Source organism: Cheilinus undulatus, linkage group 14 (genome assembly GCF_018320785.1).
Source record: "Cheilinus undulatus linkage group 14, ASM1832078v1, whole genome shotgun sequence".
Classification (NCBI taxonomy): domain Eukaryota; kingdom Metazoa; phylum Chordata; class Actinopteri; order Labriformes; family Labridae; genus Cheilinus; species Cheilinus undulatus.
This window is the reverse complement of record NC_054878.1, coordinates 36,946,989-36,974,532: the sequence shown is the minus strand read 5'-3', so window position 1 is coordinate 36,974,532 and position 27,544 is coordinate 36,946,989. Positions and strand designations below refer to the sequence as shown.

The 27,544-nt window shown below is 38.4% G+C and overlaps 4 protein-coding genes across 4 annotated transcripts in view; 3 read left to right on the top strand and 1 right to left on the bottom strand.

Moving 5' to 3' along the window:
• Window positions 1-1,533: 1,533 nt before the first annotated feature.
• Window positions 1,534-6,944, top strand: LOC121521276 (rho GTPase-activating protein 11A-like). The gene is made up of 8 exons (XM_041805122.1): window positions 1,534-1,787; window positions 1,857-1,953; window positions 3,725-3,981; window positions 4,109-4,260; window positions 4,336-4,437; window positions 5,238-5,411; window positions 5,499-5,580; window positions 6,589-6,944. The coding sequence occupies exons 1-8, from the start codon at window positions 1,612-1,614 to the stop codon at window positions 6,701-6,703; spliced, it is 1,155 nt and encodes a 384-aa protein (XP_041661056.1). The 5' UTR covers window positions 1,534-1,611; the 3' UTR covers window positions 6,704-6,944.
• Window positions 6,945-8,708: 1,764 nt separating this feature from the next.
• Window positions 8,709-13,235, top strand: LOC121521278 (neuroendocrine protein 7B2). The gene is made up of 6 exons (XM_041805125.1): window positions 8,709-8,763; window positions 9,198-9,423; window positions 10,472-10,621; window positions 10,868-10,980; window positions 12,089-12,142; window positions 12,375-13,235. The coding sequence occupies exons 2-6, from the start codon at window positions 9,198-9,200 to the stop codon at window positions 12,492-12,494; spliced, it is 663 nt and encodes a 220-aa protein (XP_041661059.1). The 5' UTR covers window positions 8,709-8,763; the 3' UTR covers window positions 12,495-13,235.
• Window positions 13,236-13,615: 380 nt separating this feature from the next.
• grem1a (gremlin 1a, DAN family BMP antagonist) lies at window positions 13,616-14,155 on the top strand. Its single transcript, XM_041806122.1, has one exon. It carries the CDS (start codon window positions 13,616-13,618, stop codon window positions 14,153-14,155), a length of 540 nt encoding a protein of 179 aa, XP_041662056.1.
• A 2,809-nt stretch (window positions 14,156-16,964) lies between these two features.
• fmn1 (formin 1) overlaps window positions 16,965-27,544 on the bottom strand; it is a 40,845-nt gene continuing 30,265 nt past the window's right edge. Inside the window, exons 13-19 of the mRNA XM_041804648.1 lie at window positions 27,244-27,303; window positions 25,318-25,438; window positions 20,692-20,784; window positions 19,540-19,591; window positions 18,487-18,636; window positions 17,564-17,645; window positions 16,965-17,284 (exon numbers count right to left, since the gene is read on the bottom strand). Of these exons, the coding sequence (XP_041660582.1) occupies window positions 17,240-17,284; window positions 17,564-17,645; window positions 18,487-18,636; window positions 19,540-19,591; window positions 20,692-20,784; window positions 25,318-25,438; window positions 27,244-27,303 (603 nt within the window). The 3' untranslated portion in view covers window positions 16,965-17,239. The remainder of the gene's footprint in view (window positions 17,285-17,563; window positions 17,646-18,486; window positions 18,637-19,539; window positions 19,592-20,691; window positions 20,785-25,317; window positions 25,439-27,243; window positions 27,304-27,544) is intronic.

Below are 27,544 nucleotides of genomic sequence, written 5' to 3'. Positions count from 1 at the left end.
ATACAGACATCTACATTTTCAGCTCAACTGTTTAATCTGATCACCTACACAGCTGATTCAAGATATTTCTCCAATGCCATTAACACAATATTTACAAGATTTCCACATATATTTTATTAAGATTTCTAGTTTTTCTAATGTATTTAGATGCAGACTCATTAAAAACTATGTTTAGGTTTAATCACCTGTATATAAATACTGTGTTATAATTATTTACCTGGAACAGGCCTTTATCATAAATAAGGAGGACCCCTCCATGGACTCACTCTTCTATCTTGTACCGCCATGTTTCCCCTGTACCACAGAAAGGAATAAATAACCGGTATGATTCCAGGGGTTTTAACAGTTACTGCCAGACTTTATTACCAATTTTACTTACTGTTCCTTTACGTAATGGGGGTTAAATAAGCTGTAAATACATATTATCTTCTATCTCGTTAAAATTTTCCTTAATTTCACCCCTGAGAAACATCGAGTTGACCGAGTGAATGCATGTTGCTAGCTAATGCTAACGCAGATAGCAGCCGTTATGAGGCCCATGCTAACCGTCCTAGTTGGTAGCTTTAGGAAGCGACAGTAACCTACCAGGCAGAATGTTCAATACAACATGCCATCTGCTTTGAAAGGTAAGACATAGATATACTGGTGTTTGATGCTCAGCTTGACTACTATTATAGATGCCAATACATAGATACCGCCTGGGCCGCTACTTCCATTGGAGAGATTGCGTCACACGGGCGCCATATGCAAAAGGCGGATTCGCGGCTGACAGTGAATGTCAGTCAATGACAGAGGGAGGTGTATCCACGACCAAAATGCTCGTAACTCACTGAAAATTGAACGGATTTAAAGCTGTTTGTTATTCATAAATGTCAGACATGTATTTATGATCCAGCACACCTGATCCAATGAAAAACACAGATTTTCAATGGCAAATTCTTTGCCTAATACAAGGTTCCAGTGATTCTCAACAAACAATAACACTATTATAAGGGCCAATGATACCCAGAAAATGTAGATGTGTGTAAGTATATTACATGTACTCGAGAAAACACCACTACAATTTATATTCTCAACAAGGGCTCTGAACCACAAAAAGTGAAAAATAAAATAAACTGAAGATATTTTCTGTCTGATGCAAGCATATTGATCTTATCCTGTAATCACTTTTTTCTTTATTAAACCCCATTTGTAAAGATAGATAGATAGATAGATAGATAGATAGATAGATAGATAGATAGGGTCAATTTTGAAATGAAAACCTGTGATTTTCATTGGATCAGGTATCCTGGATCATAAATGCATGACTGAGGTCTGTGATAAACTAAATAAACAGCTTGAAAGTTGTCTTATTTTATCCTCAATTAAGATCATTGTAATCATGCAGTCATTGACTTTCACTAAATGACTCCAAAACAAAAATGTCGGTTTGAGAAAACATAAACAACTAATGGTTATATTACCACTGTCCCACTGTGACCTGAACGCAACACCCAGTCCAGCTCCACAGGTGATACTAATGATCATCACACAGGAGGTCTGATTCATTCACAACTGACCAGCAGCACTGAGCCACATTGTTTCTGACATTATCCGGCTATCATTTTCATCATGAAGGCTTCTGACAAAAATGTGATTCGGTTTCACCTTCAAGTGATTTATGGGATACATGTGAAAACTTTTGAGAAGAGAAAAGACAGACTGTTTGTGAGTGAAGCTAAGATATTTGGTGTTCCTCTGGAGAATTTACCCAGGAGGTACATCCCCGAGTTTGGACTGGTGCCCTGGTGAGTCAAAGAATCAGAAGTTTATGAACAGGCGATTGGTATATTATTATTTAACATGTTGTGTCTCAGCTTTTTGGTGGATGCCTGCTCATTTCTCCTGGAGCGTGTTGGAACTGTAGGCCTGTTCAGAAAACCAGGTTCTCTTCCTCGCATTAAGATCCTCAGAGTAAGATTTATGTTTTATTATTATAATTTTGAATATTAAAGGGACCCTGCATATTTAGATATTCATGCTTTATTAGATTAGTAGAAGTGTTGTTTATACCTACGATACTTTTTAACAAAGAAACACACTAGATTTCAACATTTCCAAAAAAAAAAAAAAAAAAAAAACTCAAAATAAATGCAAATATAAGGTGCTGGCAGTGACAGACTTGGCAATTATGGGGCCCAAGGCAAAAACAGGCTTGGGAGCCATTGCACTCCCCTTTTTAAATTATTTATGAAAGCAAGAGCTGCTTGTAAATTATTTTAATCAGTCTACACTCAACATTGTTGCAAGGGTGTCTGGGGCTGTATATGTATGTTTGAACTTTTTTTAATGTTATCTTGTTATGGCTGTGACGTTTTAGAGTTGAAACATATCGGAGCCATTACTACATGTCTGATCATATTGAAGTTAAATTAGATGCAACACAAAAATGACTGTTTAGCAATGTTTTGTGGAAATATCCAGGTGGATTTTAAAAATGTCTATTTTTGAGACTCTATATCAGTGGTTCTCAACTCAAAAGTGGGCCCGAATTTGTCTTTTAAGTGCTTTTGTTCCACGTTTTAAGAAATCAGAAATTACTTTAAAGATTTTTTTCTCGGATTTATTCAAGAATTTTCATTGTGATTTTATCCTAACTTGCAGATTTTCTCTGATTTTTTTTAGAAAATAACTTTGGGTAATTTTCCCAGAAAGGTTAAGGATTGTTTTCTATAATTTTTTTTGAGTGTTTTCTTCGGGCATTTCCCAATAAACCTTTGCTACTCTTCTCTGACTCTTCCCCTAAATCCTTTTAAAGGAACAAGGAATTTTCAGGACATCTCACAAAAAATATCAGCAATCTTTTCCAGTACTTTTTCTGCAAATTTCAATGTAAATGTCAGGGAATTCTTCCAGTACGTATCTGGATTTTTTTCTGGGAACTTTCTTAAATTGTCTGATACTTTTTTGAAATTTTATTCTTATTGTTTATGGTTGATATCACATTTTCTTCAGTCTCTTTTGACTGTCCCACTTCTATCTGGGGTCCAAACATGCCATGCTTTATTAGATACATTTGATTCATTGACAAATATATCACAAAACTGAGTGACAATTTATCATTATGGAACCTGCAGTGGGGTCCCAAGGCTAGACCAGTGGAGAACCACTGCTCTAAATAGAAATCTGTTGACCAAATTAAATTTGAGCTATACAAATACTAAGTTTGCATGTTTATTCACATTTTTACAAAATTAAAATTTACTCAAAGAAAATTGAATTGTTCCATTTTGGATTTTTTTTGGCATATTTAACCTACTAAAACCTCAAAAAGTATCCCACATTCCTCAGCTAAAACAGACCACAGCATAATGTGGGTGCGCTTATTTTGCTTTTTAGTCTTTAAGAGACTGAAACTTTTTTGATTTTGACCAAAGTTTAATTTTAGAGAAGAGGAAAATAAGGAAGAAATTACTGTAATGCAGACTGAGGTGAGTACACTCCAGAAAGGTTAAGGAAGTAGAACAAAGTAAACCATTTAACACTACCCAGAATGCATTGGACAACAATGACAGCGTACATGTGAATCTTTTGTCTAATTTTCTCAATAAGTAGAAGTCTAGGGTGATTCTTTGTTCAGCATCCACAATAAAGACACTAACGTTGATCTAATTTTGCATTTGATTCTAGAAAAATTTAACTGATTTTGTATTTCCTGTTCGTCTGTCTGCACTTCCTGTCTCAGGCCAAGCTGAACCGTGGAGAGGAGTGTCTGTTCACAGCTCTCCCCTATGACGTAGCAAGCCTTATCAAGCAGTTCTGCAGGGAGCTGATGGAGCCGCTGTTTCCCACTGAGTTTCACGCCGCTCTGCTCAAAGCTCAGGCTCTGCCCAATCCTAAAGACCGGATTTCAGCCCTGCAGCTGCTGTCCTGTCTGCTTCCTGCAAGAAACTCCTCCTGTCTTCATTACCTATTCGATTTCCTCTCCAACATCACCCAAAGGTTTGACAGAGAGAAATAGACTCATAACATGATGATATATATATGATTTAAGAAAAATCAAAGAGAAAGGATGCCCTTTATTTTTTATGTGGCATGGTGAGTGATTATTTTTGAATGCTTTTCTCAGCTGCAGTGAAAACTTGATGACCAGCTCCAACCTTGCTACAGTCTTTGCTCCGTGTCTTTTACCTCCTCCAAGTAAGGCAGAGATGTCAGAGGGAAGACTTGAACTCAGAGTTCTGGTTCTTTGCACCTTTATTGAAAATCCTCATCTATTTGGTAAAAAAAAACACTTTTAAAGTACTTTTACTTGTGGTTGATGAGTTCAAGATCCTCACGATGCATTTGTTTTAGGGGTCATTCCTAAAGCTGTGATGGACAGTATGGACTTCCTGCTGAATTTCCATTTCTTTAAAGACACAAAGAGAAGACAAAAAAAGAGACACAGCTTTAAAGGTAAAACATGTAACCACCTAAGATTCTACTTTTAGCATAGACTTTATATTAAGATGGACGAAGCATTAGCTGACCTGGAGTGAAGCCCGTTTCAGACTGTACAGAATGCATTTATTTTGAAGGGTTCTCATGACGCTTCCACTGTACACTAATTCCAGTTGCTTATAGGGGGGTTATTGAGGTAGAACTTATGAAGAAGGACAGGGCTGTGACACGTGAGCAGCAAAACATGCAGCCACTCTGAAACAGGCTTGAAGTATAAAGATTTAGAGCCTCACCAACTGACTGGCTGTAGAATAGGTCATAAGCTCCTCCTTCTCCATGTTAGTAGATGGGACATAAGTCAACCTATGAAGTGAAAATTGATGTCAAATTTTTGTGAAACCTAGATTCTTCTATATTTAGTTATTATCATGCTCATTTATGCTAAAGTGTTGATTTTGCACAAAAAAAAAGTGGATTCAGTGTCATCCTTGACAACTTTAAATGTGGCTTCTTGCAGTGCTCAAAAATCCACATAAGACTCTTCTTTGCTGACCAGAAGGACTTTTGACGTTTTAACAGGAAGTAGAATGTGCATGTGGTTAGCAGAAAGGGCATCAATTCTGTGGATTCCACCAGTCAGCTCCAATCTAGAACTTACATTATCAGGGCAATGTGTCTGCACCTGTTGAAAGGATATTTTGGCTTCACTTGTCCAGAGGAGACAGAGGCATGCTGTCCATTTTAATAACTTGTCAATTTGTTGTTCCTTCAAACTTGGCTTGTCTAATATTTTTTTCTCTCTCGAATACTTGCAGCAATGCCGCCGGGGAAGGCGATGCCTTGGACAAAAGGGAAGTCAAAGTGCGAGCTTCCAGTCCCCAAACTGCCACAAGAATTGACACCAGGAGACCGACCAGCGCTCAGGAGAAGCCTCGGCCTGGAGACTTTCCCAAATGTGCAGCTGTTTAGGGTCTGTCTGTCTGGATCAGGTGAACACATACCAACACAGGCTGTGTATGATTGTGACTTTTCTATTTCACTCAGAGTGTAATGAAAGAAAAATGGTTTCATTTCAGAGACGAGTTTTAGTCCTGCTAAAGCTTTATTGGGCAGTCCCCCTAAAGATGCATTCAAGACCCCACAGGATATACCAAAAAGGTGAGATATTAAGGTTTATTAAGAATTAAGGTCTTTTGTAACCACATATGGTTAGTTAAATGCTTGGATTGCTTTGAAATATGAAATCTGGGGCTGTTTTTGTTTTAAAATATAAAATATGGAATCTGAAAGATGGCCTAGACGTTAGGTTGTGCCCCATACTGAGGCTACAATCCTCAAAGCAGTCAGCCCAGTCTAGCCTGTGGCTCTGTTCCCACATGTTATTCCTCACTTTGTCTCTTGGATTTCCACTCTATCTACTGCCACATCTAACAAATACTAAAAAGCCCAGAAAAAAAATATATGAACAAAAAATAATCTGACATTGTTTTTGTGATCTCTAACAAGATATGCATTTTTGGAGAAAACCCCCACAACAATATGCATCTTTACTGCAAAAATACTTGAGAAGAACAACAAATTTTGAAGTCTATTGTAAAATATTTCTAAGGCTAAAACACAAATGCACTGTAAGAGTTAGTGTTATGCCTAAGATGTGAAGGTTTAGGTCAGCCTGGTGAACTGATTGTACAATTGATTTGTTACACACTGAGGAGGCCACACTGGACTGGGAAGTGTCATAATTCACAGGACTCCTCCTCACCAGGAAGTGTGGGAGAATCCTCCCCTGAAGATTAAAAGAGAGACACTTGTCTGTGCTTGGGAGCTTTCTGCTCTAGGAGCTCACTTTTTCCTATCTCTGCACAGAGCGAGGGTGAAGACACACAGATGGGTGATATTTGTGACAACTGTAACTTTATATGTAATCTTTAATAAACTTTGGGTCAATGACCATTTAAGCTGAACTAATCCTCTCTTTGTCCTTCTGCCAATAAAAGAACAGCGCAAAAAACTGAGAGTATTATTCATTTACAATTTTGCTTTTTGATTGTCTGTTATAACATATCCCAGGGGCCTTTTTTTTAAATTAAAATCAGTGGCTGGAACGTCCATAAATGAACACATATAATCTGAGTTTATGTGGATCTGTTGTCTTTTTCTCCTCAGAGAAATGCATCACTTCCCAAGAATTACCAGAGGAGCAGCTGCAGAAAGCTCTCCTGTGCTCACTGGCATCAAGACTCTGCAGGTCATGCACTGGAAAAAACGCCATTCACTGTGAAGGATTAAGTAGTGGGAAGAAGTCATGTGTGTTGACCCACATCACTGCAGATTTGTGGATATGGTCTACAATAGACCATTTTTTGATTCTAAGGTGATGTGGAGTGGTTATAGGCAGTGACAGGTCAGGTTTTGTCACGATCTTAATGAATGTATTTATTCGACTATTCCTAAACAGGACTGTTGTTGTATGGATCATGTAATAACCTATTTTTATATTATAATAAATTTTAATTTCAACATTTGCAGCTTTCCCTGCACTTTTATGTGTTATGTATAATTGTTCAGGTGAGGTAAGAAAAGACTATTCTCAATACATCATTATTGCTATGATTCTACATTAAAACACTAAATCATGTTTTAAAGTGATTGTCTAGGCAGGCTTACTGTTTGATTAAAACATATATGAAGTAGTGGCATCTTTGCTGTCACTAATGGAGCATAAATTGTTAATTCAGACAGGCCGCTGAGTAAAGTGCTGCCATACATGAGATCAGCTGATCTCATGCAAACTATCATCAGCTGACTACCAGCTGATTCGCTCTAAGCACACTATTGGCTAATCATTCTCATGCTGCCTTATTTTAACTGCTTTTGTCTGGCTATACACTGCCGCTTTCTCTGCAAGCTGCTCTTGCAACCCTCCTCCACCCCAGCTCCTCCTCCATTCTGCTTCTGGCCTGTCAGTCATTCGGTTGTCATTGATGCCTGCTCTGCTGGGGTGTTTTGCTGCTTCTCTCCCTGCCTCATGCTTTCCTCACAAGCATAGGAAGAGCAGGAGAGTGTGCTGTTACTGCTTAAGGCTCATGAAGGGCAGGGGAATCCTAGAACAGCCACACCACCAAACATAAATTACGGCAATAAATACTAGCTAATTGCTGCTAATGAAAATATTTTTTTGCTACAAATCGTGTTTTTCTTGATAAAGTGGTCCTGACTGAAATAAGTTTTAAAAAACGTCAGCAAAAATAATTCTTAGAATAGTCAACAAACCATAATCATTATAGGGGTCTTTGAGCCTGATAATATTTGGGAGTGAAGGAGCAAAAAACATTTTAAAGGTCAAAACAAACAAAAAAAAGATGGATATGATGAAGCTGAATTGGAAAAAAATCAACTAAGCATAGTTAATAGAGGTAAAAGGAGTTTATTTCCACTAAAACTGATATAAAGAAATGTTTTGACATAGTGAGACTTTCCTGGCATCAGTGAATTAAATCTACCCTATAGCAACACCCATGCTTTTACTTTAGAGCAACCCTTAAAAGGGATTTAAAAAGTCAGCAAAGGTACATAGGCTAATGAAAAAAAATCCAGTCTCAGAAATCAACAAAGCATAATTACATAGATGACATTATAGGTATCATGTTAAATTGTCGTTATAGGTCAGGAATCAGGACTGATAGAGAAAAATATTTGCTGGAAATAAATTGGCAGCATGGAATTTTGATTTGAAGTTGGATAAAAAGAGAAAAAAGGGTGGTCTAGCCTTATTTTTTTAGTATTCAGCAAAATTAAGGACATTTAGTAATTTAATCACACTAACTTCAGACTTCAAATAGTTTTAAAATATACAGTCGATATAATGGCAGAAATTTCTTGTTATTTCTCAGACTTTCCAGTCTCCCGAGCACAGTCATATCGTGATTAGCCATGAGTAGATAACCGACATAACAAAGCATCCAATCAGAAGCGGAGATTCTCGGTATCCTAGCAACAGTGTCTGGACCTCGTATGAGGGGATCTCATCCTCCTGCAGGGTTGCATAACGAGCAGCAATGGTGGACAAAGAAAGCATTTATCCTTCAAAATAAAATCAAGTTTAAAATACGTGGAAGAAGATTGCTAGTCCTTTTCGGATCGAGATGAAGACATTTCTGTCTAAATAGACGCCGAATAACCTTAATTTAGAAGTAATTTGTGAAAATGCTTAGAGATGTAAAATGAAACTCACTATTTTCTCATGTTAGCGAGGCCAGCCTTTATTTTGAAACCGGATACTGCATTTTTGCTAGCTTAACGTTTGTCTCGCGCAGCAGACAGGTTCTAGCATCAAACACGGTAAGAAAAAACGGAGTGGACCTCTTCTTTTGATTGTTTGTGGTGTTATTGAGTGATGAAAATAGATATTTTTGAAGTACACGGTAGAATACAGTACGTTTGACATATTACGTTGTTTTTACGGTTTAATTGACATGATGTGGGCTATTTTTAGACTATTTACATCGGCCGTTGACTATCAATTGTTGACCGTTTAACTGGGCTTTTATTTACTTTAATGGGTACATCATTTTACGTTCATTGTTGGTTAAAATTCATCATAACATGAAGCATTTTGAGCTTTTAACCTATCCATATGAAGGACACTGTTTTCTTAATGGCATGTCGTGTGTCTAGGATGAACACGCAGCTTTATTTGCACATGACAATTACTCGCCTCTCCGTCTATTTAGATGTAAAACCCATTGTGTGCGTTTTGATGCTTTCTTCCTCAGATGACAGAAATGGGCTCGGCCGTGCGGTTATCATTGTTCGGCCTTCTCCTTTGCCTGCAGCTCGGCAGGGCTTCAGCCCGCAGTCCCCGCACGGTAGACCAGGTGTCTGAGGCCGACATCCAGCGGCTCCTGCACGGCGTGATGGAGCAGCTGGGCATCGCTCGGCCCAGGGTGGAGTATCCCGCACACCAGGCTACCAACATAGTGGGGCCACAGAGCATACAGGGTATGATAGGTGCTATTCAACAAGAATATTTAACATTTTAAGGAAGTGGAAGGTGGAACCACGAAAAATAACCTCAACGAAGGCCTTATCTAAGCACACATTATGCATTAACCAAATGGCCTTAAATGTGTTTGATCATGTGTAATCTATTTGTCCCAGGTCTATCTAAATATTTCACATAATAAGTCCATGTTTTAACCATTTCTGCTTTTTATAGTAGTCTTTTCATCATCATTTCATTTGAGATCAAACAAAACATGAACCTATTTTGATGTACAACATTATTTTATTGAATTGGCCCTGTAAACATATTTACTACCATCATAGATGTAAACTGGGTTGGTATTTCTCGGTTTACATTTTTATCAGCAGTCTTAATTTGATAGTTTTCTCCGTTCTTTTAGTGTATTAAAAATTATTTCATACTGCAAAACAGAGCATACTAGAAAAGCATTTTTGCTTGAAATATAATTATGAATCAGTAATTGAAAATACAACTAAATCCTCCTTAAATGTGGAAAAAATGTTATAAATCGCATTATTTAACCAAATGTATCAGCAGTGCCATGGCACCCTGGGGTGCCCCCTGGAATCATTAGAGACTGCCCTTTTAATGCTTAAATGATACTTAATATACCAAGAAATATCATGAGTATGCAGGTCATAAGCTGTCCCTTCCCAAGTAATCAAAATTGTCCCATATGCTCCTGAAATTACATCAGTGTAGGTATCATACTGTTATTTCATCAGTTTTTCCGGTGTTCATGGAGTATAACAGTGTTTTTAAGGTCTAAAAGACTACGATACATTACATCCAAGGCATTAAAATAGTTTTACTAGAGTGCTTTGGAGATCAATTCTATTACTCTATAAATTCCTTGGCAGTCATAGGGATTTAAAAGGTTTTTTTTTTTTTTTCAAATGACTTTTTGACCTAAGATTTTTCACAATTTTTAAGGGTGACTTTACTGAAAAAGGGTTGAGAAATGCTGCTCTAGCTGGTGTTGCTGTCTGGATGTTAATTGTAGTGCTTATTTTTATTCACAAGGTGGAGCTCACGAGGGGCTGCAGCATCTCGGCCCCTTTGGAAACATCCCCAACATTGTGGCTGAGCTGACTGGTGACAATGTTCCCAAAGACTTCAGTGATGATCACGGATACCCAGACCCTCCAAACCCCTGTCCCTTGGGAAAAACAGGTTTGAATTAAAAATACTTATGAGTTTTATTATCAAATTACTGATCTCTCTTTATAAAAATCAGTCCCAGTGTTATTGTTGTACCAGGGCAAATTCTTTTGATTCTTTAATGTTCTTATTTGCACTGTACTGCTCTCATACTTGAAGCAGTGTCTTATGAATGATTTTCTCTCTAGTAATTCTGTTAAAAAGTTGACGACTCACCCTCATCTTCATTTTCATCTTCTTTTTTCTCCACATCCACAGCAGCAGACGGCTGTTTGGAAAATGCTCCAGACACGGCTGAATTCAGCAGAGAGTTTCAGAAACACCAGCACCTGTTTGACCCAGAGCATGACTATCCAGCTCTGGCTAAATGGGTGAGTACATATCTTTATTCTGTAAAAATTGGAACACATAATTAATGATTACTAAAACTCTAAACACCATTTCTAATTTAAAAAGACTGAAAAACATTGAAATGCTTATAAAAACATGTTTGACTGTTAAAGAATTGGAATCATTAGGTGCCAGTTTAGCTCAGATGACAGAGCAGAGGATCAAATCCTGATCCTGGTGCTGTTCAGTGCATATCTTCCACCACTCTCTCTCCCCATATTCCCTATTTCTCTTCAGCTGTCCTGGAAAATAAAGGCATAAAGCCAAAGCTATTCTAAAAATGAATTGAGGTTGTACTTTATGCAAAAGTTTTCAGGGCACAATCTTCTTTCTTCATTACAGCTCCACTTTTTGATTTTCTAGTGGTAAGGTAAATGAGGATGACCCTGCATTAAATTTGGCTTAGTTTTGATTACAAGCACAATTTAAAAGAGGAAGATTGAAAAAAAAAAAAAAAAAAAAAAAAAAAAAGAGATAAGGCAATACCACATTTACATAAAAACAATCCAATTTTGTTGTTTGTAGGGATGATTTGATTAAGTTATGTATGCAAACAAAACAATGGTTTCCTTAAAGCCTTAAACTCTTGCAGCAAAAGTACTTTTTTTTATAAATAAATAAATAAAAGTAGGTAAGTTTGATGTAGTTAGTAGTCATCAAAATGTGGAAGTGCATCCGTCGTTGTCAAAATAGTAGTTTACTTGAAATGTTATGGAAAAAGTTGATTTAGAAAGGAAGTATACATGAATTTAATTACAAAAATGGGACTACAGCATGAGGTGTATGCTAAGTGTTTACTGTAGTCTTTGTCACCTTGTTTCCTCTGAATATTGGCAGCTAGTGGCCTGGCAGTCACATCTTCATTTCTAAACATTTTTTAAAAATATGCATGACAAGCTTTGTCCATTTTTAAGACTGAACAAAACTGGAATGTTGTTTTTGTCTAGCCTTAAGGATTATGCTTTTCATTGTGATTTATACCCTGGAAAAAGTAAAACAAATTTTCCTTGTATAAAAACATTAAGCTGCAAAGTAAAGGAAACATGATTTAAAACTTTTCTGAAAATGTTTGTTTGCCTTTCTTTTCAGAACAAGGAGCGATTGTACCAAAAACTAAAGGGAGGACCTAAAAGACGAAAAAGGGTATGTGGGTTTTTATTTGTGTATGTCTTCCTTCTTTTTTTCTAGTTTTATTGTCTGAAAAACCACAACACCAGAACTGAAGTTTTTCCCTGAAAGAAGTAATGTACTCTGACATTAAAAGAATTTCACTTGGGAATTTTGGGGGGTTTCAACCTTGACCAACATTTATCAAATATTACATCTCCGTGTACATGTTTACAGTAGTCATTATGTTTTTTCTGCTTTATTGCAGAGCGTCAACCCATACTTGATGGGTCAGAGGTTGGAAAATGTGGTCGCCAAAAAATCTGTTCCCCACTTCTCTGATGAGGACGAGGAAGAGGCACCCACCGTCTCTGTTGCTAGCACCTAAATCCACAACCTGCACCTGCAACACTCACTGTAAAAACACAGTTTACTGCCAGAATTAACTTTATAACACTACATATTTCAGCATTTTGGTTATCAAGCTGTGCAAACATTAGTCTAAAAAGGGTTGTATTGCCGGTATTGCAATTATCTCTTAAAGCAACTATTCTTAAATCATGACAATCATTTTTTATTCGATTTTGTCTCCCATCTTTTTTTGCTTCAAGTATGGAAACCATGACAAAAATCCATAAACAGACAAAAGTGATTCTGGATTAAACTAAGACAACATTTAGGTATTTCAGTTTTAGTTTTAGTTGTGATTTGACTGCTTACTAACCAAAATGCTTAAATAGAATACTGTATGTTAAAAGCTTAGAGTCTGTCAGTGATCACCATATCCTGAGCTGTATTATAAGAAGTTGTATAGATCTATTGATTTATAGAGATGTTTAAAGAGAAAGATAGTATAACCATGACTGTACAGACTAAATTCACTCACCCTAAAGTTTATATTTTATGTCTTTATTTAACCACATAATCAATTCAACACATATCATGTTCCAGTAAATTCTTTTAAATGGTTGTAGCGTTGCGGTATAAATGATGCCTATGAACTTCACCACTGTAGCATGTCATATGATGTAAATCTGTTCTCTTTATTACATTACAGAGACTTACTTGGATCAACTCTTCTTCACATAAATGTTTGTGTTTTTGTTCTGTAATGTCAAATAAAACATTTATCTGCATTGACAAAGCGTGGAGTTGGATTTTCTGCCCTCTTTTCAGAGAGATGAAGTGAGGGTTTTGGATTTGGGGGGCGTGTTCTGCCCAGGCTCAGTTAAGAAAACCCCTTGGTGTGTCATTCATAAAGCCATTACTGAGGACGCAGGGAGAAGAAACACGAGCTGTAAACTTTATGGCTGGATATAATCTTCTTCCAAGAGCCTAAATAAACTTCAGGTAACTGACTTATATAGGATTTTATTATAATATCTCCTGCATCATCCTGCGTAAAGAGAAAAAAAGTGCAATCTTGGTGCGTAATTCATGCGTAAAAGCTGTGCGTAATCGTCTTTCTAAGTGTGGCTAACTTTAATGTCTTTTCCGTTAGCTTCAGTGATGAAGACACCATCAGAGCTGATCCCTGCAGCAGTTTTAACCATACTGCTCTGCTCACTTTGGAGTACCTATGCTGCCACCTATCAGGGCGCATTCCCTCACCCAAACAAATACAATCCAAACGAATCGGACAGGTGCCAAACACCCCCAATCACTGGATTAATTTCCCACGTGCCGGGCCCCGTAACCTCCACCGATGAGGTCCTGGAGTCCAGCCAGGAAGCGCTGCACGTAACGGAGCGTCGGTACCTGAGGCTGGACTGGTGCAAGACGCAGCCGCTGAAGCAGACCATCCAGGAGGAGGGCTGCCTAAGCCGGACCATCATCAACCGCTTCTGCTACGGACAGTGCAACTCCTTCTACATCCCGAGACATAACTACCAGGACGGAGACGCCTTCCAGTCCTGCTCTGCCTGCAAACCAAAAACCTTCAGTACGGTCACATACACCCTGCTTTGTCCGGGTCAGACACCCAGCACGAGGAAGAAACGAGTTCAGCGCGTGAAGCAGTGCCGCTGCACGACGATAGATATGGATTAGACACAAACCAAAACATCCAGGTCGTTACCATCTCCTTCCATCCAGATCTCAGCCGTTTGACGACCTGAGATCTAGACTTGGTATCTATAAAAACATATGGAATTCATTTTTTTCTAGTCTGTACAATCCTAACTTGAATATCGGGTCCTCAAAATTAACATTCCAGATATACATGATTTAAATATTTGCAAAAAATTACTATGAGCAAGTGGGTTGTAGATGTATAGAAAAAAAGTTATCTAAGGCAGAGGTTCTCAAGTGGTAGGCTGGGACCCAAAAGTGGGTCACAGAGCTGTTTTCAGTGGGTCATGACTGTATGTCTGTGAATTTTTTTATTTTACTGTTTAACTGTGATAAAGGAAAATTTTGAATGTTTAATCAATATTTAAGATCATTAATCCCATTACTGGGATTACAAAGCATCTTCACATTATGATGAGCCAATTTCTCACAATCTCTGGAAAACTGGCAATTGATTGTGGGGAAATGAGGGCAGACTGTGTTTGTTTGGTCCTGTCTCTTTTTCAGTCATATTTTTCTTAAATCCAAAGGCAAAATTTGTCATTAAATAAACAAGAGCTTTTAAAAATGTTTGGAAATTTAGATTGCACTTTGTTTAAAGAGACTGTGGTGGGTTTTGAGGCTAGACTAGTTGAGAAGCACTGCTCTAAGGAAAAAATGAATTGTGGATATCCAAAAAAAAATATTCAGAATAGCATGAATGACACTATGAATACTTTCATTTCAGCTCAGTGGCTCTACACTGGTCTGGTTGTCCCAAAATGGAATCCAAATCCAAAAAGCTTTCTAATCACTTAAATGTATTAGATGAAAAATATTGTTCCTTAGATGGATCAAAATGTCAAGAAAACAACCACTAAAGGTAGTAAACTACAATAAATAGATGTGCAGTACCATGCAGAACTATTAGGCATGTTTGGACCCAAAATTGAGGAGTGAATGTAGCGAGTAAGCCCCAGGGCACAATCAGGCTTTAAGGAGGATTGACACAACCCAGGTCATGATCTTGATGTCCTTGCATATTACCAGGGGCATGAGAAAATTATCTGTTAAAAAAAAATTACAGTCCCCACCTTTGACGTGGAAACAAAGCTCAAACACATCGGTGCCCATGTCAAAATGATCCTGTTTTTTCTATAACGCATCTCGCCATTATTCCTGGTGCCACTGGCTGCAGCTGTTTGAGTGTTTCCTTGAGGGAACAGCTGTTTTGTCCATCTTGACTGTCTTAGTAGCATCTCTGTTTGAAAGCACGGAAAAAAAATGTAGTGCCATCTTTTGTTCGAAGTGTAGAATAAACAGAAGGCCTTAGGTGATGGTGAAATACCTCTGCTCATATTGTTTTTCTCACTTACCCGGTGAGGCGGGGAGGTGACCCCTTTTGGCTCTATCAGGCTCTATCAGGTATCAAGCACTTGGCCATGCAGTGGCTTGTGGGGAGTTGATGCACTACTGTCAGTGTGTGTTGGGGATGACAATTGAGCCGTGTCAAACAACACAACGCACGGCCTAGGGTACCGTCTGGGTAGGCAGTAGGGTTGCCATGAGCTCCTGGTTTTATTATTGATGTTTTATAGGCCTATAAACAGGTGTATTACCTGGGGTGAGTAGGCCAGGAAAAACAAGCTGACTGCCGAGTGACACGTGTCAAGCTTGATTCTGCACACTGCCTATCTACTGCCCCAGGCTGTGGCACATCAGGCCTAAAACCAATGCATGTGACTGCATGTCTACTTATGGCTTCTTTTCATTGGAGACTTCTAGATACATACTTTCAACTCACTAAAAACAGGTCTGTGACCCACTTTTGGACCCCAACCCATCAGTTGAGAACCACTAATCTTAGAGTATGTTTACCATTAAGATTGTGCTTAAAATGTTAAAACTATAAACACATAGAGTGTAAAAACTGGGATGGATACTGATATTAAAAATTTAACAAACTGCTGATACATCTGTTGTTTTCTTTGCTGTTTTTGGTGTAGGAATACCAACATTTTCTCTCACATTTGACCATAAAACAGACCAGGGTTTGTCTAACCATTCACTTCTTTTGCTTGATAAAAGCAACATAACCGATATAAAACAACAGGCAAAAATCTGTTGCTGACATGTGTTTATGCCACATTATTTGCTGATGTCTGTCTGCAGGGCTGATACTGCAGACAGCAATGTTGAACCGATGTATTGGTGCATCCCTAGTAAAACCAGTTCCTGTGAGGGCATGTTTGTAAAGAACAGAAGCAGTGTTTTTTATAAGGGCACATAAGAATAACAAAAGTAAATGTTGGTGAGTAATTTACCAGAGCCTTCTAATGATAGTAGAAAGAAGAGTGAGTAATGTTACATGACTGCTGATTGCTCCATTCTTGTCATGTTTCCTCTTATCATGAAAGACTGATTGGAATAAGATTTCAAAGCTCTGTCCTGTATCTTAAGCCAGCTTTGTGTTCTAAAATCTTTATATCTATGAACTGATGCTATTTTTTTTTTTAACTTTATTCAGCTGTAATTGGAGATGCAGGCTAATGAATGTGCAGCACTTACCCAAAGAGAACAGGAGTAAAATAAATCGTATTGTTTCCACTGTGTGGGATGTAAACTGCATGTAAACCTGCACTGCTGACTGTCACTTCCTTTTATCAACATTGTGTGTTGTAATGTTGCTTGTAAATAAAACTTTCTAAGCTTTTGTGACAACTTTTGTGATTAATGATTTTATCACAGAAAAAAAATATTTAATAGAGAAAAAGCATCGTAAAGATTAAACTTTACTCATCAGAATCAATGCAGATACAGGAGGTGTCTATTTAAATATAAAGTACAAAGTAAATCTGTGTCTACATATTGCACAGGATTTTTTTCTTTTTTTAAATTACTAACATTTCAGGTAGTAAAAGATATCAAATGAAGTTGTCAGTGGATGGATAGTGAATGCATTTGATGTTTATATTATAAAAGGTAAATAGACATTTAAATATTGGTTTTGGTGTCGGGTCCTTGCACAGGGTGATGCTGTCTGTCGTGTGTGTGCAGCTTTGTTGCATCTCTCTCTTGAGTCTCTTAATTTGAGGACATGCTGGCTTCTTTCTGTCGCAGACGCTCTTTCTGTTAGGAGTACAACAGAAACAAGATTATGCAGCTGAAAACTAAAGTTAATCAAAGCAGCTAGCTCAGTTCAGACAGCTGTAACTGTCCCCTGTTATATTCTGAAACATTCTCCTGAATCTCTGGGCCTTAGGAGCTCTCAGAGAGGATTCACAGACTTTTTATAAAGACAAACACAAGCATACTGGTGATTTTACTTCTATCTAATATTCTCAGACTGCTTTAGCTAATGTAAACTGGTGTTTTTAACAACGGTGGAAAATAAATACTGAGTCTTACCAGGCTGTTAGGGTTGATCTTTCTGGTCTCCACCTTCTTCTCTGATGTGATTCTTTTCACAGACAGCTGAGCCTCTTTTAGTCTGGGAGAAGAATTATAATTATTGGTTTGTGAAACATATGTTTCAATACAAGGAATTATCCAGAGTTTTGTCATGTTCAGCTAAACTTCTATCAGGGATAAATAAAGATCTGTATTATGCTAGTAGCCCTGCAATTGACTGGCAACCAGTCCAAGGTGTACAGCGCCCTCACAGTGTTGAAAATGGATTGATGGATGGATTAACCCCTTAAAGCCTGTTGTATCATATTTGATTCCTACTTTTATGATACCTCTATCTAATCAATATGATCAATAAATGACAAAAAACCCTTCTAAATACAATCTGGTAAATGATAAAAATTCCCTCAAGTTGATTATCAGTTACCAAAAACAAATGAGATAGAAAAAAAATATATGTTAAAATTTACGGAAACTTTGATTTTTTTTAGATTTCAGTAGAAAGTTAAACAATCATTTCAGTCCCAAAAAAAGAGAATTTTCTGGCTATAATTTGTGTTTTCAGGCTGTAATGGGTTAATTCTAGTTTTGTCCTGACGGAAATTCATCTAGCTTGGCATGTCATTCTACTTTTTATAACATGCAATACTCCAGATACACCTGACAGGACTTTTCAAGAAACACTGGTTGGTTTGTTTCATAAAAATGACTATTTATCTAGAGAAACTGTTTGGATGAACTGGCATATTTCAGTCATTTCCCCAAATCACTAATAAAACAGAGATGAACATCATTTGTTACAAGGTGAGGAGATAAAATGACACGGTATATTTGTTATGACAAAATTCATGTACCAACAATTATGACTATGATCCATGTCCTACTCTCAAAGACAGCAACATCTCCATGAATAGATGTGGTACCTCTCTTTTGAGACGTTCTTGTTCTCTCTTTTCCACCTGGCCTTGAAGTCGGCGCTGAACTCAAACCAGAGCATGAAGAAATAACTGGTCGTCACCTCCGTCTCTCCTGTTTTGGGCTTCAGTCCAAAGTACTTAACTAGGTCCTGAAAACTAAACAGCAAGTATACAGAAGAGAAGGATTAAAACAAGACAGTAAACACTGACAAAGATGTAAATGATCTCTTATTTTTTGTTTTGTTGTTGGTGTCAGTTGAAAACACCAGTCACACCCCATTAATTCATAATTATAATATCCTTTCCCTTGTCTCTGTTACTGTATATTTCTTCAGTATTTATGATGTAGATTTTGAAGTGACTACAAATTAAGAGTAAAGGCTGCATGAGGCTCACAAAACTAGGGCTGCTCGATGTTATCAGCATTATATCATATTGGCAGATATGAACATTTCTGCCAATATTTGCGCTGGTATATCAGCCGTACATATCAACAGCATATTTCCTTTACCTGCCTGAAATATTGGCAAAATGTACAAATGAACCATCAGGTTTTTGTGGTTGCCCAGGGTGTCAAACACTCAAGGATGCCCACCATTGCAATGATCACTTTTAGCCCCCCAAGTTGTTAGTATTACTACTGTTATGATGAAAAACACACCCTGTTCTATGTGTCTTTAACTGCATGGATATGATTGCATGGCATGTTACTGTATTTTCTTTTCTTTTTCTTTTGAACAGTGTTTTTCTGTATCCGGTCAACACAAAAAACAAAAAATAAAGTTAAATAAAAAAGAAAAAAAAAAGGATGTCCACCATGAACCCTAAATACTTTGAAAGACGCCCCAGACATAAAATAACTACCAGACTGTCTACCATAGTTCCCCACTCCTCTCTCAGCTCTGCTGGACTCACTCTCCCTTTGCACCAAGGACAACTGGTGTTTTTTGTTTTTACAATATAACATGGTGTGTATCTATTGGTATCAGCTAAAATGATCTTTAAAAAATCAGCACATCAGACACTGGCAAAAAAAGAAGATTGATTTATTTTTCCAACCTTTTCTGTACAGTCATCAGCTGATAGGAAGTTTCTCCATGATCTTTTCGTGCTGCAAAGAAACAGAGAGGCAGTTAAGTCATGGACAGAACCCTCCCAACACAAAAAAACTGCAACTATCTATACAAAATTACCCAAAAAGTCCCTATGGAGTCTCTTCCTGTGTATTCTGCTAATAATGGACCCAGAAAACCAAAATCATTCACTTTCAAATTGCAGTTCCTTCACAACAAATCAGCCGGCCTACTGTTATCTGTGTTTGCCATTTTGCTTTAAATGAATATCACATTAGATAAACTACATTGGGTATATACCTCCAGATTTACATTTACAACAACGGCTTTCTCTTTGCCTCTCTCCCATAAAGCTTTGACTGGTGAAGAACCTGCGTTGTAACAGTTGTATGCAGAGTCTCTCCCATCTCAGCTGCTGAAGCTTGTAACTCCTTCAGAGTAGTCATAGGTGTCTTGGTGGCCTCTCTGACTAGTCTCCATTTTGCACGCTCACTCAGTTTGTGAGGACAGCCTGATCAAGGCAGATTTACACATGCGCCATATTCCTTCCATTTCTTGATGATGGATTTAACTGAACTCTGGAGGATATTCAGTGCCTTGGATTGTTTGTATCCATCCCCTCACTTCTTCTTTTCAATATCCTTTTCTCTGAGTTGCTTGGTGTTCTTTTGTCTACTGCTGCTGTTAAAAAGCAGCTTTCACCCTTGTAAATATCAGTGAATGGTAAAATTTTCTCTGCACAGGAGCTCCCGCGACTTCTGATCATGAGATGGGTCAATTTAACGCTGACAACTTGAAATGCCTCAGTTATTCATTTGAACATTACTCCCAGTGTCTGTGTGTATCATGCAGGAGTCTCTCAGTCACTACAAGAATGGTCTGATCCCTATCTGTGTGTCTAGCCTTTACTCTGATCCACCCTATCTTTCTCAAACACACTCACACAAGGATGTCAAAGAAACTCCATGAAACAGCGAGATAAAGATATTCAGAGAGGAACAGAACAAGGAATAAAATGATTATTACTTTAGTGATGCTGGAACTTCAGATGTAGACATTTTTGCATTTTTCCAATCAAATGTTTAACAAAAGTACAGCACTGGTTTTCAGGTGAAAAATGTATGACAGTAAAACTCACCACTGAGAACAAAAGCCTCCATCTTGTCTTTAAACGGCTGCAGGTGTTCTTCAGGAGAATCAGAGCAAACTTTCTGCACATCTTTCTCACACCCTGAGGGGAAATAAGAGGATGGCTCATTAAACTATGCAAGATACCCTTATGTCTTTTTAAAAAATCATGAAAACTGTTCAAGAAAAGCAATAGTGTAGCCATGGGGGCAGATGAAGCCCATTATCAATAACAGAGTGAATCTGAGGAATCACAAACATGTGTGTTCAGGGCACCAAAGGTGGCCTCTAATACATTTTTTAGAATTTGATAGGACTTATAGAAGAAGGCAGCTCATGTAGTTTGACTGTTGTGTTTTTAATTATAACTGGTGAGGTGTCAGACTGTAAGTGGATTTTTCCTCTGCAGCACCCCTGTTTCTAGGACAGGTTAGGGATGTGGCCCAACCAGACAGAGTAAACTGTGGTCCTAAATCCTTTGGAAGATGTTCTCGGGTGGGTCATTAAAAGAGGGAACCATTTTGATAAGGCAAAGAGCAAAAAAATACCATGATATAAATGTTATGCTGTGTTGATTAGTTCTATATGGTAGCATCCCTACTTTTGACACAAGTTATTGGTATGAATCATGAATTAAAACTGGCCCAGGATGTACCCTTGTGGAACACAATTTTCTATATTTCATAAGCTGCACCATTTTCTCAGGTCTTCATTAATAAATCTCTATTTCTAACCTCACTGTTGAAGTCTGAACCTCTAACACCAACATGAGGCCTGAAAAATGATGACAGAGAGAGAAATAAGAAACTTCTGGGGTAAACTAGCTCCACCTGTGCCTGAGCAGGAGGTTATCAGCCCTGCTTCCTCTTCAGATATCACTTTTAGAGATTCACCCAGAGATGGCGGCTGCAGACTCCCTCTCTCTTCTCTTGCCAGTCTGCGGCTCCATGTGGCTCTGCGTCCAATCAGTGGATCAGAGGAGCCAGTCTGCAGAGCCAGTCATAATAGAGGCTGCAGAGGGAGCCGAGCCCTGGCCCCTGTCTCCCCCCTCAAACCCGACGCTCGATCAACATCTCCCAGATAAGATTACAAAAGAATACTGTTTTCATTTAGGTTTTGTGTAAACTGTGGAGGCGGGTATCTCTCCATGCATTGTGTGGGGAGTCTTTCTTTCTTTTGTCTGCCTTTCAAGTGCGACAGAAGTTTGCTTATTTCAGACTGAAGAGGGTTGTAGACCCTCCACATAAACAGAGCGGAGTGATGAGGAGTGCGGTGCTTTCTGATGTGAGACTGAAAAAGCTCTGGAGGAGTAATTTGGTTTCGCATTGGGGGATAAATGTTTCTTAAAGAGATTTAGGAGGTTTGATGATGACATGTTTGGATCAGTCACCTCATAAATCACAGTAATAACTCTGTCAGATCCAACAGTGGCATAAATCTATCACTGAAACTGAACAGAGGCTTTAAAAAGGCAGCAGAAAAACCTCAGGGAGGAACTTCCTAGCTTCACAACCTTTAAAATATTTTGAATGTGTGAACGACTTTCTTTACGGCTAAAAAAATAAGATTAATCTAAGATTATTCAAAATGGTGTGTAATACCCAACAATGTAATAAAAGCCAAATCCTTTCAACCTACATTCAGTTGAATACAGCACAAAGACAAGATATTTAATGTTCAAACTGATCATATTTAGTGTCATTTTTGAAATATATTTACATTCTGAAATGGATCCCTGTCAAGAAAGGATGGAAGGAGTTGTTGAATTCTTCAAAAACACTTCGATCACACCAGAAGTAAGAACGAACTGGTAACAGGTGAAAGTATCATGATTGGAAGATGGAAACCCTGTACTGATGAGCAACTTAAGAAAGGGGGTCCAAACTTTCTCCATTGAGGGCCACGTACAGAAATGTATATGTTAGGATGGTGGGGCCATTTTCATCTTTCTTGCCTTGAGGATATTAAAGTTGATAAAACCAATCTGACTTGGGTTAAGATATGCTTAATAAATGGGTGCGCTTAAAAGGCTAGTTAATGGCTGGAACACCCTGGAACCTTATTGGTACTGACATTTGCTATTGTAATCCTTTTGGGAGTTATAAATAAACATATTTTTACGATTATTTTGATTGCTTAAATGTTAACATTTAGTGTTTTCTCAATTTAGTCAGAAAGAACAAATTGATAAGTTCTTCTTGTCAAAATGTTTGTTTACAGAATTAGCACAGTAACACCACTTTATATTATTTGTTGTGAAGACAATTTAATTGATGGCGATGATGAAGGGTCTCACATTGATTATTGGTTGTTTTATTGTTGATGTTAACTTAAAAAAAAAAAACTCTTATACATTATGAGCTCTGCCTTTAACACTGCATGACGGAACCTGCGTCCCATTGGACTTGAAGCACTTTTTGGCACTTACTGATGTTTCTTCTTGTCTAGATCTTTGTTTGTGTTGTTCCTGCTCTTGAATGTATGTTGCTTTGGATAAAAGCGTCTGCTAAATGGCATTGTAACATTGTGCTGAAACTACAAGGTAAAATACAGTCAAGTGCAAGCTTCATGATCTAATGTGGGCCATACTAAATTTTACTTCGAAGAATTGCTGCGGGCCACACTAAAATGGACCGAGGGCCACTTGGTCCCCGCGACACAGTTTGGACACCCTGACTTAAGTCGTACATCGATTAAGAATGGGGAAAGAACTCCAATTTCAATACTTCAACAATTAGTGTGTTTAGTCCTCAGGTGCTTTCAGAGAAGTAGAAAAGGTGATACAAGACAGTGGTAAATATTCTCCTGTCCTTTCTTTTTTGGAACATGTTGCAGGCATCACAATTAGAAAATGTTAATTCCACCAAAAAGTTTGTGCATTAAATATCTTGTCTTTGTGTTGCATTCAAGTGAACTGCATTGGAAAGGACACAAGAAAACACCTTGTTCTGTTTTAATTTGCACTTTCACCAATGTCCCAACTTTTTGGGGATTAGGGTTTGTACATTTTCAGGGAAAGCATTGTTTATTTATTGAAAATGAGTGCAGTAGTGTAAAAAAAAAAAAAAAAGTCAGCTGTGGACAGGCCCCAAGCCCTGATTTAATCAAACTTTATGACTTACCAACAATTCCAACCCCATACGGTTGTTACCAATAATGAAAGGAATATTTAAGCCAATGCTATTTCTGTAATGAACTGTAAAAGTTTATTTCTGGAGTAAAAATGGACACTTTATTATGGGCTCTAACGGGGATCCTTGGCTTTTGCAGCCAACCTCAAGAGGACACTGAGGAGCTGCATTGGGTTTGTCTTTCGCCGGTTGATAACGATGAATTTTAAAATTAAATTCTCAAGCTCTAAAAGAAAAGCTCAAACAAAATTTAACACAGCTTCACTCCCTTGAGTTTGAGGAAGAAATCTCAGATGACTAATATTCATGCAACTCCTGTGTTGTTCAAAACCACCTCACAAGTTAGAAAAATCTGACTTTTGTGGTCATTTGTATGGGCTAAAGGCTTCTTAAAGTCAAATTTATTTTGCTGTAATGCTGTTTGGGATCTCATTTCCTTCAACAGTCATCATAGATGAGTTGAGAGAAAATAATCTCAGTTTCACAGTGTTGGGAAACATTTCATACCAACCAAACCAAAAACACAGAGAGAGTGAAGACCGACAGAAGCTGATCTTCAAACCAGGCATGAGGGCAGAACAAAAGGAGCCTACAAAGGGTGATCCAGATTGCACGCTGCTTTGAGTAGACAGCCCGATAAAACAAAGCTGTGTTGAGAGGTAAAGAAAGCAATCCATGGCACATATCTGCGGGCCACACTGGAGCCCAGGTGATACGGCCCGGCAGGTTAAGGATCTGTGCAGAGGCTGGAGCAGATACTCCAGAGATAGGAGGTCTGGAGATTACATAAGTCAAGAGCCATGGTCTCCCTGCGCTGGCGACAGGGGCACAAAGGAACAACGATGGGAGATCTGATGGGCGGGAGGATTAGAAGCTGGATCTGAAAGGCGCCAGGCCAGTATCAGCAGCAAGACTCCTGCTAGTCTCTGCACACACGCAGCACGGGCGAAACACATGTAAACAAGAGAAAAAACAATGCACTCACTCACAATCGCACACATGTAGGAGTAGGCATTGTTTTTAACGTGACTGACATGCTGAATGTGTGCACATTTAGAGAGAGAAGGGCATGGGGAAGAAGTCTAAGAAAGCAGGAGGAAATCTTTTGTTCAGAGGCTTTGGCTACTTGGGTTTGGTCAAAGTATAAACAGTAACTGAATGGCTGGGGCCAGTGATGGGAAACCAGTATGGTGAGATGAGAAAAGGGTTGGGGAGGGGGATGTCTGAGGCAAAGCGATGCCAGACTGGGCCGAGGTTTTGTCTGTGGGAATGTCTTTAAATCAGAGTGATAGAGTTACACAAGCTGCCTGAGGTTTTCAAACAAAAACACACAACAAAATGACCACAAGGCAAAAATATTCCGGTCGTACAGTCACACGGACATCGAAGCTCAACGTCAGACTGCTCAAAGTGTAGTCGATGTTATGGGGAATGTTTGTAACCGTATATGATGAGTTGAGTGTACTGTAAGTGAATTGAATGAACAAAGCAGTAACATTACATACTTGTCAGGTCTCGGCCGAGCTGCCTCAGGTCTCTGTTGAGGTCATCAAACTTGACCTGTGCTGCAAGGAAGACATCCTGTGGTTCAGGAAGAGGGAACATGCTCTTCTCCGTGCCAGCATTCTGGTGGAAACCAACAAATAAGAAACATTAATCATCAGTGTTAAAACAGAAACTAAAAAAACGCATCTCATTGGTTAAATCAAAGTGCTCTGCATATTTATCACTGTGTCTATTAATTTCAGACTGTATTATCTATCAATCTTACTCCCAAGAACTTGCCATTATAGATTATATTCAGTTTTTTGAGTGAAAATCCATCAAGTTAACCTGGAAAACCAGATGGATTTGCCAGACTCCATCTCTTGCATCAGGCAAATCCATCTTTAAAAGCTCCAATCCACAACGTTTGTGCTGGAATCGAACGCTGTCTGGACCAATCAGTGTCATTTGAGGGGAATGAGACGGTAGCTATGGGCAGAGTTTAGTTGTACTCAAAGCCGTTGCAATGGCTGCCTCCAGTGTGGTGATTAGCTCGGCTGTAGCTTCAGAATAGCGTCAGTTTTACTAGAACTGGACCACATTTCTGCATGAAACAAGGGATAAAACCAACACTGAAAGCTTTTCATGATATGAAAGATGTTTTCGCTCTTCTGCTGACCTGCTTTGGCATGAGTTTGTGTCAGCTACAGGGGCTTAGTTGTGTGACTGGTTGTATATAATGGCTGCTAATGGAGTGATTAGCTTGGACTTAGCCACAGGGGCAGTTTTGTCGGAACTCGACAACATATCTTGATTAAAACAAGGGCTGATAACCAGACTGAAAGCTTTTCATAATGTGAAAGTTGTTCTAGCTCTTCTCCCAGTCTGCTTCGGCATGGGTTTGCGGACGTTACAGGCACGGTTTTGATGGCTGCTGCTACGGTAGTTGTTAGCTTGGATGTAGCTGAAAGACAGCAGCAGTTTAATCGGAGCCACACTAAGAGCTTATCTTGGCAGAGAGGATGTTTTTGCACATCTCCCCATTGGCCTTTGCATCAGTCTTATTCACCAAGGAGCTCCTCCGTTAACAGTCCATGGCAGCGGTAGCCTGTCAGCTCAAGAGTAGAACATGCGCCTAACATAATTTTGTTTTGAAGCTCTGATTGGCCCGTCATAAATGTGAAAGACAGAACGTTCCTCCAAACACTTGCTGAGAATTTTCCAAAAAGCATTGCCCTTCTCAAATGCTTTTATGGGAGCTTTCCCAGATGCAAAATATATCCATGCATTGGATATTTAAAAACAGTCGATCTGGCGTGTTAGGTTACCATCTAGTGACAATGGATAAAACTAGCTTCTAAGCTCCCAGTTGCAATTTTTTAATGATTACTTTTGGTTTCATGCTTATATCTTCTGATCTACTTTCTTCCTGCCATGTCTTTAGTAACTCTTGTGTACACACTTCCTTTTTCAAATTTTATTTAGTTGTCAAAATCTTTTCAATATGCTCTATAAAATAACCTGCTTTCCAATCAGTCAAAGTGAAAAAAGCCCCTAAGCCCTTTTGTTTGCATTTATGTAATAAGCAATGTTCTATTTACATGTGTCTTGTTCCTTTAAATGAGCTAGCAATAAAACATTTATTGTAAAACCATGAATGGATATTTGTTACTCTGGATCTTCAATCTTATGGATAAAGAACTGCAAGGCTGAGTTAGCTGCAATGTGTCGGGCACACGCGCTGTTAAAAAAATCTAAAACAAAAGAAGAGAATTATATTCTTAAAGTCACAAAGTTTTTGAATGAATTACACCACATTGATTAGGTGCAATGAAATGGGAGGAAAGCCAGAAACAACTCCAACTATGTTTAAATACATAGGGTAGAACTAGAAAGACAGCAGAATGCAGATCACAGCCTAAAGAGAACATTTTCAGGTTTCATACCTTGTCCACATTGTGCAGGTAGTACGACACCACATAGTCCACCAGGCTGATACGATTATCCTGTTGAAAAAAAGGAGACTCATTGATGCTTCAGCAGTAAAATGTGAAACCTTCAGTGAGTAGATCACTGTCTCATCCCTGAACTGTTTCCTTGATTTCATCCCATTTAAATACTGCCTTTTATCTTAAAGATGATGATTTCCATGACATCAGGATGCAAATAGGAACCCAGTGACAAGTGTTTGATGTAGTTCACCTTCTTTTAATAACCGTGCTATGACATCATCTTTTTTGTTGTTGC

Bases quoted from the DNA above. Each gene is read 5' to 3' on its own strand.
- LOC121521278 (XM_041805125.1), top strand. From the start codon at position 9,198: ATGACAGAAATGGGCTCGGCCGTGCGGTTATCATTGTTCGGCCTTCTC. The intron at 10,622-10,867 runs GTTTGAATTAAA...CCACATCCACAG, and splicing joins CTGTCCCTTGGGAAAAACAG to CAGCAGACGGCTGTTTGGAA. The intron at 12,143-12,374 runs GTATGTGGGTTT...GCTTTATTGCAG, and splicing joins GACCTAAAAGACGAAAAAGG to AGCGTCAACCCATACTTGAT.
- grem1a (XM_041806122.1), top strand. From the start codon at position 13,616: ATGAAGACACCATCAGAGCTGATCCCTGCAGCAGTTTTAACCATACTG.
- LOC121521276 (XM_041805122.1), top strand. From the start codon at position 1,612: ATGAAGGCTTCTGACAAAAATGTGATTCGGTTTCACCTTCAAGTGATT. The intron at 4,438-5,237 runs GTAAAACATGTA...GAATACTTGCAG, and splicing joins AAAGAGACACAGCTTTAAAG to CAATGCCGCCGGGGAAGGCG. The intron at 5,412-5,498 runs GTGAACACATAC...GTTTCATTTCAG, and splicing joins GGTCTGTCTGTCTGGATCAG to AGACGAGTTTTAGTCCTGCT.